Genomic DNA, 9,700 nt, shown 5'->3' with positions numbered 1-9,700 from the left:
CGTTGCATGCCGGACTCTTATACGAGTGCTATGCGCCGGTTGGGATGGTGACAATGTAGTAATGCTGTTATTTACATGCTTAGCCGCTATATTCCTTCTTCTGCCTCCCCACTCGTCCGACTTTGTACAATATTTGCTCGCCTGCCTCGCCTGTTGTTTGCTTCCCGCTCGATGCTTTTTGCTGTTGGCGAATTAATTATTTCGAACTTCTTAATCTGTGTCTTAATCACTGTCGCTCTCAGAACTTTGATTTAAGTTTGTTGTTTGCTGTTTACATTTCGCTCTCTTTCGCCTCTGAACAGTTTTGTGTGCTCTCATGAAGGTCACAACAGCGCGTAAAAATGTTTACACAAATCCGTTTATTGGTTTTTGATGCTCATCACAAACTTTTGAGTATTTTTTAATTAAAAAAAAATTTGTATTTTTTTAATGACTAAGACTTGCTTTGGTTTGACGCGGAATAACAAAATAAAGTACCCGCTCGCTACAACTTACTGGTTTACTCAGGATTTTAAAGTAGCATTTTTCATAAAATAAATTAATTCTTTGTTGAAATTCTATGTAGACAAAAAGTGTAGCCTTTTCTCCTACTTCTTCGTTTATTTGTAAAAAATTCCTCTTTGCAATAATATACTTGGATAACTTTTACTGCAGTTCAGTGGATTCGGATGCCCAGCATTCGTGCCATCTCTTCGGTGGGCGCCCGGGCGGTATGGTGTGGATTATTCTGCTCGTGCGGATTATTCTGCTTGCTTTGCGCGCGCTTGACATTTTGCGGACATAATCTCTCCACATTTTTTCTTCCTCTTATCCACCGGCACCCATAAGTCTTATCTCCTTTATTCTGACTGTGTTCGAGAGAGTGATCGGCTATCATATTCGAGAGCACTTTGGAACCTCCACCTATCTCCAGCTCAACCTTACCTGAAAGGAAAATCTACTGAGGCAGCCTTACATCAGGTAACAGGGACTGTAGAGAAATCTCTGAAGGGAAAAGGATTCACTTTGGCGGCCTTTAAAGACATAGAGGCGCTTTTAATAACGTTACCTTTAATAACGTCACTGCACTAAATAGGCTAGTGGTAGAAAGGCCTATCTACCTCTGGATCTCGTCCGTGCTTGGTTGTAGGGAAATAAATGCTGTGGCAGGAGGAGCTAGAATCACTAGTTTCGTACATAGAGGTACACCGCAGGGCAGCGTCCTCTCGCCTGTCCTTTGACTAGTAGCTATTGACGAAGCTTTAACTCGTTTAAACAGGGGTGGAGAAAAGGTGGCAGCATTGGCCGGTGACTTGGTCCTAATAGTTTCAATAATGGCTGAAATTTTGTAAGGTCGATTGGCTGCACTCAGTAGATGGGCTACCAGTTGCGGTCTCAGAGTCAACTCTGACAAAACGGAGTTGATGCTATTCACCATACAAGCCTCCACCTTTTAGCTTCGAAGACTAAACAACTAGTGTCTTGCACTCTTGTCGGAAGTCTAATATCTTGGTGTAATACTTCACCACAAGCTCCACTGGAAGCTGCACATAGAAAATGGAGTTAAGAAGGCCAGTAAAGCCTTCTACGACTATAAAACTACAATCGGCAAGAATGGGGTCTCAAGCCACATGTCGTATTCTGGATGTACAACTTAGTGGTTCTTGACACTATGTTGCCTAGTTTGGTTGGTAGCTCTTCAGAAGGACTAAACACCACTAAATTAGAGAGAGTGCAGAGAACTGCATGTGTGGACATCCCTGGAGAATGTACTACATGCCCCACCGCTGCCCTCACCGTCATTCTGCACTTACTTCCCGTGGATCTTCAAGTCAAATCCATTGCTGCTCAGAATAGATTGAAGGAGATTGGCCTCTAGTTCAACTCCCTGTAGGACATGGTAGCATCTTAAAGCAGACCTCCCCCTTTCTTCTCTGTACTTCATACAGATCTCTCAGACAGGCGGAGGTCTGTCTGATCGTGTGATGTTTCAAAAACACTATGGCCTCAATACGTAAGAAACAAAACGCTTAAGATGATGGGAATTCCGCGCCATTCAATTTCCGAACTCATTGCAGTGTCCACTGGTCACTGGGTGATCGGAAATCATGAGATGCTTGGACTTCCGTACAACCCCTATTGCAGAAGCTGTAGGGATCCTGCGGAGAAAGAGACTGTTGAGCACTCCGGCTCTGGCGGCTAGGCGCTTGAAATTCCCTAGCGTGCCCTTTGGGGATGGCTTGAGGAAATTATGCAACTTAGATCCATTTTCTCTCCTCCACAATATCAACAGAACTGGATGACTGTTCATGGTTTTCTCTTCCCTAAATTTTTCAAAGGTAGTGGGCCACATTATGGTATCAGAATGGCACGTGAGTGCTACTCGAAGTGTACCTGTGGTACTTTTGCCATCTAACCATCCTACCTACGTATCCATCGGCTTACGTCTGTTACATCACAAATCTCTCTAATTTCGTCATTTGGTCTTCTGCCGAGCCATGTGTATCCTGCTATTGTCCGTACTGTTTTCATTTCGGCAGTGCTAATATAGTGCTGGGTTATGGTTTCCGCCGCATCCGTTAGAATCCGTCAAATCCATGTCTTATATATTCTTTTCTTACTTTCAATGTTCATGTATTTGGTCTTAGGCTGCCAGATAGTGTTGCTGCTTTGTTTGCCTCAGTCTGCACTTCCTACCTTAGATCCTTACTGCTGTAAATTTGTCAGCTCCAGGACTTGTTCCATTGCCTTAGGGGGCGTCCATAAATTACGTGGAATGTTTAAGGGGGGGAGGGGGTCGAGTCAAATCTCATCTAATCTTACGTTGGAGAGAGGGGGGGGTCTCGGCAAATATCACGCAATTTTTTTTTCTGATTGAAACAAAAAAAATTATACTATTTTGGTCCAAATTTTTATGCGTGCCTATTTTATTTTTTTTTCTAGTTTTTTAACGAGCGCGAATGTCAACAAATTTTTATTAAGAGTTACAAAGGGAAATTGTTTTTAATTTTTTTTTAGGTTGTGAAATGCGATGACCAGAAGTGCTGCAGCCCACGCCGGAGTGATCTGCATATGATTCTTCACGACCGTTTTCTGCCACCTCCATACCCTATCACTCAGGTTGATGGACGTTTGACAATTCCGGACTTTGAAGAACATGACGGAAAGTCATTTGCTCCATTTCTAATACGCCTACCGATTCAACCGCTGAATGCCTTTATCAGCACGCCTTATGATCTCTATTGCCCAAGTATACGTGATGATTTAGAGAAAATATGCTGCAGTACATGCGGTATTTACTTCGCATCTATCACAAGAGCTGCAGAGCACAGGCGAGCAGCTCACATTGCACCAGCTAAGCAAGCGCGTATGTACCGCAAAGTGCGACCCTCACGGATTGTCACAAGACGAGCTAATGAGTTACTGTGCGCAAGCGTCAACGGCTTAGAGTGGATAGATCAGAACGAAGTTGAAGGAGCAGATGATTTTACTTAAAATCATATGGACATGTTGGTCCCAATAGTCTCTCTTGAAACCGCGCATGATTCTCCATGGACTGAATTAGAGTAGATATTCTTTTTTTAATCGCAGTAGTTTCGATTTAAGTCTTCTATGGTTAACTTTTTATTACACTTACAACTCTCAGTAATATTGATTACTAGTCTTAACTAGTCGTAAATAAAAGCACGAAGCAAATTTTTTTTCTTTTTACAATAACAATCCAACGCGTTTACATAAGAAACCCACATTTTGAAAAATCTCACGTGAGATTGGGGGATGGGGGAGGGGGTTGAATAAAATCTCACGACATCTCACTAGGGGGGGAGGGGGGTACAGAAAATTAAAAAAAACACCTCACGTAATTTATGGACGCCCCCTTATTGTTAACCGCCAGCTTGCATCGTTTTGGCTGTTTGGCTATTACCATTGCTTTGGCCTTCTCCACCGATATCCACTTTTTCAGATTTGCACCAGTTGTCTTACGGAAACCCGATGCGGATGGTTTAACTTGTGCTACAGGGTTTGATTGAAAAGTAATGAGCCTTATTTTTTTAAGCAGTTTTATTTAACCTTTTGGCTTATACAACTAATATTCTTCAAAATAGGACCCTTGAGCGTCAATACCCCGCTGGTAGTGGTCCTTCCACTGCAGGAAACATTTCTTAAACTCATCCGCCGGAATCGCGTTCAATCCGGCTGTCACATTTTTTTGGATCACCTCGGTGGAGTCGAAACGCCTCCCCTTCAGCTTCATTTTCAGGCGCGGGAACAAGAAGAAGTCCGGAGGGGACAGGTCTGGGTTGTAGGGAGGGTGGGGAAGCACCGGAACTCTCATCTTGGCCAATGCAGAGGAGCAGAGGAACGCGGTGTGCGTCGACGCATTGTCGTGATGAAAGGTCCAATTCTTGACGAGGTCGGGCCGAACCCGGGCGACACGGTTTTTCAGCCGAAGGAGCACTTCATTGTAAAATGCCGCGTTTACAGTGCTTCCTCAGCATGGTTTTGACCTTGGATTTCGAGATGCGCGCCTTCTTGGGTCGTCGTTCTTCCGGCCTTCCTTGAAGGACTTGGGCCACCGTTTTACCTGGGCACTGGACAGAGATCGGTCTCCGTAAGCCTCCTTGAGTAGACCAATGGTTTCAGTAATCGTTTTGTTTAGCTTTGCGCAAAATTTGATCGAGTAACGTTGCTCCAGTGATCGCTGCATTTTCGCCACTGCAAACTCCTAACACACTTTTAAAACAGCTTTCACGCGCGGAGCGATGTTGACTGCACCGCTGTTGCCAGCGAACTGGGACCAGTTTCTAGTGGAAGGGGAAGGTCCAACGATCATTTTCCCCCACCAGCCGATTCGGTTGATCGCTTGGCAGACGCCCCGCGCGGGAAGGCTCACTACTTTTCAATCAAACCCTGTATGATTCCATCCGTGATAACATTGAACAGTCCTGGACTTAAAAGCAACACAACATGAGTTAATCTTGCGAACGCTTATGAAATATATGGTGTACATACTATATATGAACAGAAAAATATGTAATAAACAAAAATTTCCGTTCCAAGCCGTAAAGTTTTGGTAAACTCAAACTAAGATCTACTTGCGCTGCGTGACGAACTTTAAGTGATAATCTGAAGACTTCATCAATAGAAATTAACTGGTGTGGATTACATTGGTGTGGTCCTCGGTTATACTTTCTCTCGAAACAATGGCGAAATAAAATAAAGGTTATTGATATAAGAACACTACAGATGGCTCTTCTTGTTATTCATTTATTGATATCCCTCGTATCAGAAAGTAGCAATTCCGAACTTCACTTTTCGGCCTCTTTACTAACGAGGTTTAACCACAACCACTTCCACCATCTCCAACACTGATCTCTGGATAATGACGAAGTAGGTTTCTGTGCATCTCGAAATTCGGCGACAAAAATGGAAATGGATTGGACATACACTTCGGAAGCCTCTTGGAGCTATTGCAAAACCATCAATAGACTGATGCCCACAGGGAAGTTGCTGGCGTGGAAGATCATCCAATACGTGGAGGGGGCTAGTTAAAGCAGAAGCGCTACAAGCAGGCCGTAGGTAGGTAGGTGAAATGGTTGAAGTGCCGGTCTGGCACTCCTCGAGTAGCACTAAAGCGCCGTTTTGATACCATTATGAGACCTCCAACAGGCAGATATCTACAGCCAGCCAGAGCTGTTGATATAATGGAAGAGATTGATTGGATTTAGGTTGGAGCACTGCCCCCGGCTGTCGAAGAAAGGAGCGCCCAGTGACCTTAGTCGTCTATCTGTCAAACCTTAGTCATCTAGCTGCCAAACCAGGAAATTTACAGAGAAAATGCTCTACAGTCTCCTTCTCTGAAAGGTCCACACAGCTTCTGCAATGGAGATTAAATGATAACCTGATAGCTGTTTCGCGTTTGTGCCGATCGTCCAATGATCGATAAAAACAGCTACGAGTTAGGAAATTAAATGGCGACGAGTCCAAAGGACTTTCTGCGTCAGGAGGCAAACAAAATGTTTTGCGTTAAGTAAACCAAATTTAAACAAGTTTGTTGAGGCCCTTTGTTCCTGCTAGGAACCATGGGAAACATATATAGGCTAGCTCCTCAATGACGCAATGTAATGCAGTTTTCTTTAAAAAGAAGCTCGATACTGCCCAACGTCCACCTAAAATTGTATCTCTGTCCAGAGTCCATCTCAGAATAAGCTTCTTATTATACAGTTGAGTGGTTTTCTTGCACCTCACCTCAACTTCTGAAGCTCTTTGTTTTACTAGGTGATAGGAGATGGTGGAATGATGATTTTAACTTTGGACACTTTGGACTGAATTTCTTCTGTGGTTTATGTTGCATCATTTATTTTTCCACAACTAAATTTTGAGGATCGCATTGCCCTCAGCCTCGTTTGTGCTCACTTCCCATACCAGATAAGTATTGCGCACTTGCTTTAAAATGATAAAATTGATAAAATCATTGATATGTATGGAAACATTTCAAGGCCACAAGTAGGGCTCATGAAACACGAAACTAAAAGAGGATGAATAAGAGGATGAATTTTTTTTTTTGCTGTTCTGTAGTATTTCGCACGTGCTTGAGGAAAAGCTTAAGTAACCTGTTAAGGGAATTTGCTCGCGAGAAAAACAAAAATATTATAAAAATTGTGAAATTGAATTTTTTCTATTAATTTGTACATTTTATTTAATACTGCAGGCTGAAAGCAATACCTTCTTTCCACTCCTCCTCCTCCTTTTTATGGTTTCTCTGTCACAACCACATCCACACGCGCAGGTACGTACACGGGCGGATACGCTTTAACCTCCACATCATTTTGCCAGTGTGGCCAATTTTGTATCTCTGCATAAAGCGCATCGCCCGGACAGACAGTGCCATTGCGCACCTGTCGATGCCCATACAAAATGTAGTCCTCAAGCAAGTGACCAGCTTCGAGCGAGTATTTTATAAAATTCTGCGCCACCTTCATCATTGGCGCCGGTGGCAGTTGGTCTGTAAAATCCATAAAATTGATGGTTTAAGCGAATGTTATTCTAGCCATAAGTGCACATTCAATAGTACAACATCATCATGACTGTCATCATCACTGGCTCTTACCGGTAAAATCTCCAATTAGCAATAGTCCAATGCTGCGATTGTTGTATAGTGGCGCGTGGGCTGCAACCACTTCATAGCCGCGACCCTCGTACACATTGCCATCACCACAAAGGGCGAAACTGTAGCCAATGTCCGCCCAATGCCGCTCATCCATGTGAGAGTCCTGCATCTGTTGCATCGCCACTCGACAATCGTCTGTCGTCTGTGCAACGCCTGGCTGGTACGAGTGGTGAATGATAACGAAAGGTGCAGGACCGACAAAGGATTTGCGCTCTTTGGGCGGACGTGCACTCCAACCGGCGCGCGCTATCAACTTCCAATGGTCGTGGGTCGCCGTGACTGGAGCTGTAAATATAAAAATGTAGATGTGTGTGCGTGTGTAAGTGCATTTATCATAGTCCACCGTAGTCATCTGCATTTTTCCAATATTTTGAGCGTCTATGAGCGACGATGTGCTTTACACTTACCAGCGAAGGTTCCAATTTGTGGATATGTGGGGCTAATGGATAAAAGCGCCAATAGAAATTTCACCAGCACATCGAAAGAGTTCATGATTTCCGCTTGTTCTTGCTCATATGCGCATTCGTACTTCGTACACACATACATATGTAACTATATCGTATGAGATCTCTGTGTTTTCGTGCTTGTACTAATTGTTGTACTGTTTTTGCTGTAATTTCGAAATATTTACTGACCGCTCCATGTGATAGCGTTGGTGCTTAGGGCGCAAATGTGCTGCGAGTGGAAATTGCGTCAGCTTTTATATGTTAATATCGTCCATAATTATTTGTGCCATAATTATTTGTGTTTGATTTAGACATTGTTACTATCTTCCTGTGTGCTGCTTCCAATTTGGCGGTGCGCTGCTGGGGGATTTTTTATTTAGCTCAAGTTTTTCATTTATGGAAACTGCCACAAACAACTAGATTGTGTGTTTTTGCTTTGGCATTCATACTAGCGAAGCATCTAAAACTGAATGGCATGACAATCAAGATGAATTAGGTGATTAACTAAAATATGGTTTTGGTGATATTTTTAAATTTTGCCAAAAAGAGTCGAGATCGATGACCCAGAATTAGTAGTGGAATGCTGCTGAAAGACTTTAGGCAGAGGTTCGGATATTTTGATTCAAGACAATTATTTGTTAGTCAGTTTAAAGTGTGTCAGTGAACGCCCAGCTCAAGTGACAGTGGTCATGCATTGCATAATCAAGAAAAAAATTACAATAACTGAACTCATCCGATACAGGCGTTGAAAAGTGAATATAAACATGGCCTATTTTAGTTTAACGACTGCGGGATTTGATATAAAAAACTATCGATAAGAATTTGTTTCATGCCCTGTGTACATTCAAACTCGAGTTGTTCTCAGTAAATTCCGCGAAGCCGGCCCAATTAGCTTTGTTGAAGTTAGTGAGAGATTGGTGATTTGCGGATACAAAGTCGGCAGATCTATCAATCGCGACGATAATGGGCAAGTGGTCTGATGCAAGTGATAGCATAGGTCACCAGGTTATGCTATTTATCAGACCACCGCAAACTATTGTTTTAGCAGGAGAGCTGCTGCAATCGCCCACTACCCTGGTGGGACGTCATCGTTCACAGAATGTCGAATCGTCTATCTGCTTTGCCAATTGATGTCCCCTATGATCGTTTGACAGACTTGAATGCAATTATGAATGATAGGCTACCACAATTGTCTCGCTCGCGATATTGTCTTTATAGTCAAGGGCTAGCATGCTGCTTGGTTTCTTGGACCGCAGCTATTCGGATTCCGTGTCGGCTCATAAAGACGACCATTTCATCTTGTCCACTCACGGGTGGTGCGCAGGCCAGAGCATCTCCGAAAGCGGCACCAGCCATTGCAAAAGTTGCATTTGACTGATGCAAGGTTCGGTTGAGACATTAGACGCCTGGAGGCGGGAGTAACACGAGGCCACATACCGTACCCCTATACCATACCACACTCCCTATGTGACTTAAGGCCTGAACAGGTCTTAAGGTGGATCCATCCGTTGAACTTATTGCTCCCAACCGAGGTGGAGTTCGGGTGGAGACGTTTATGGCAAACGTAGCAATAGAATACCTCTGGCTCAGGATTGGGTTCAATACGAGCCCTAAGGAGAAGTATGATATTTGGAGCAAGATTGCTGCATGGATTTCCTCCTGTGACCATAGAGGGGGGATGGTCAATGGTTTACTAGACAGAGCTAGTTTACTTGGGCGGCAGCCATTGGTGGGAAAAAAACCGAGTCGTTCCGGTAACGTAGAACCGGCTGCCATGGGAGTGTATTGAATGTTTCTTGTTATGAGGGTTTTGTTTCGACAGCTAGAACAGCAGTAGTACTATAACGTCCTCTCCTTTGAAAGATTGTATATATATAATTGGCGCCTACAACCTTTATTTGGTGTTTGGTCGAGCTCCTCCTCCTATTTGTGGCGTGCGTCTTGATGTTGTTCCACAAATGGAGGGACCTACAGCCACTTTGAGCTGCCTCCGAACGGCAGGTAGTGTTTTATGAGAAACTTTTACATGGCAGAAATACACTCCGAGACAGATGTTAAGTATACAAATAACGGTTCAATAAAAAGTACTTAGATTTTGCTAGGG

The 9,700-nt window shown here is 43.5% G+C and overlaps 1 protein-coding gene across 1 annotated transcript; it reads right to left on the bottom strand.

Moving 5' to 3' along the window:
* Positions 1-6,604: 6,604 nt before the first annotated feature.
* On the bottom strand, positions 6,605-7,958 carry LOC128863431 (peptidoglycan-recognition protein LB-like). Its single transcript, XM_054102590.1, has 3 exons — positions 7,558-7,958; positions 7,091-7,435; positions 6,605-6,985 (listed from the first exon to the last, which is right to left on the bottom strand). The coding sequence occupies exons 1-3, from the start codon at positions 7,694-7,696 to the stop codon at positions 6,732-6,734; spliced, it is 738 nt and encodes a 245-aa protein (XP_053958565.1). The 5' UTR covers positions 7,697-7,958; the 3' UTR covers positions 6,605-6,731.
* Positions 7,959-9,700: the final 1,742 nt, after the last annotated feature.

This window comes from Anastrepha ludens, chromosome 2 (genome assembly GCF_028408465.1).
Source record: "Anastrepha ludens isolate Willacy chromosome 2, idAnaLude1.1, whole genome shotgun sequence".
NCBI lineage: Eukaryota > Metazoa > Arthropoda > Insecta > Diptera > Tephritidae > Anastrepha > Anastrepha ludens.
This window is presented reverse-complemented; position numbering and strand designations above follow the sequence as displayed.

What these genes read in the sequence shown, in the direction of transcription:
- LOC128863431 (XM_054102590.1), bottom strand. Translation starts at nt 7,696, where the DNA reads ATGTATGTGTGTACGAAGTACGAATGCGCATATGAGCAAGAACAAGCG. An exon ending in ACAAATTGGAACCTTCGCTG is followed by an intron (nt 7,436 to 7,557) that starts GTAAGTGTAAAG and finishes TTATATTTACAG; the next exon opens with CTCCAGTCACGGCGACCCAC. An exon ending in GCTAATTGGAGATTTTACCG is followed by an intron (nt 6,986 to 7,090) that starts GTAAGAGCCAGT and finishes TGGATTTTACAG; the next exon opens with ACCAACTGCCACCGGCGCCA.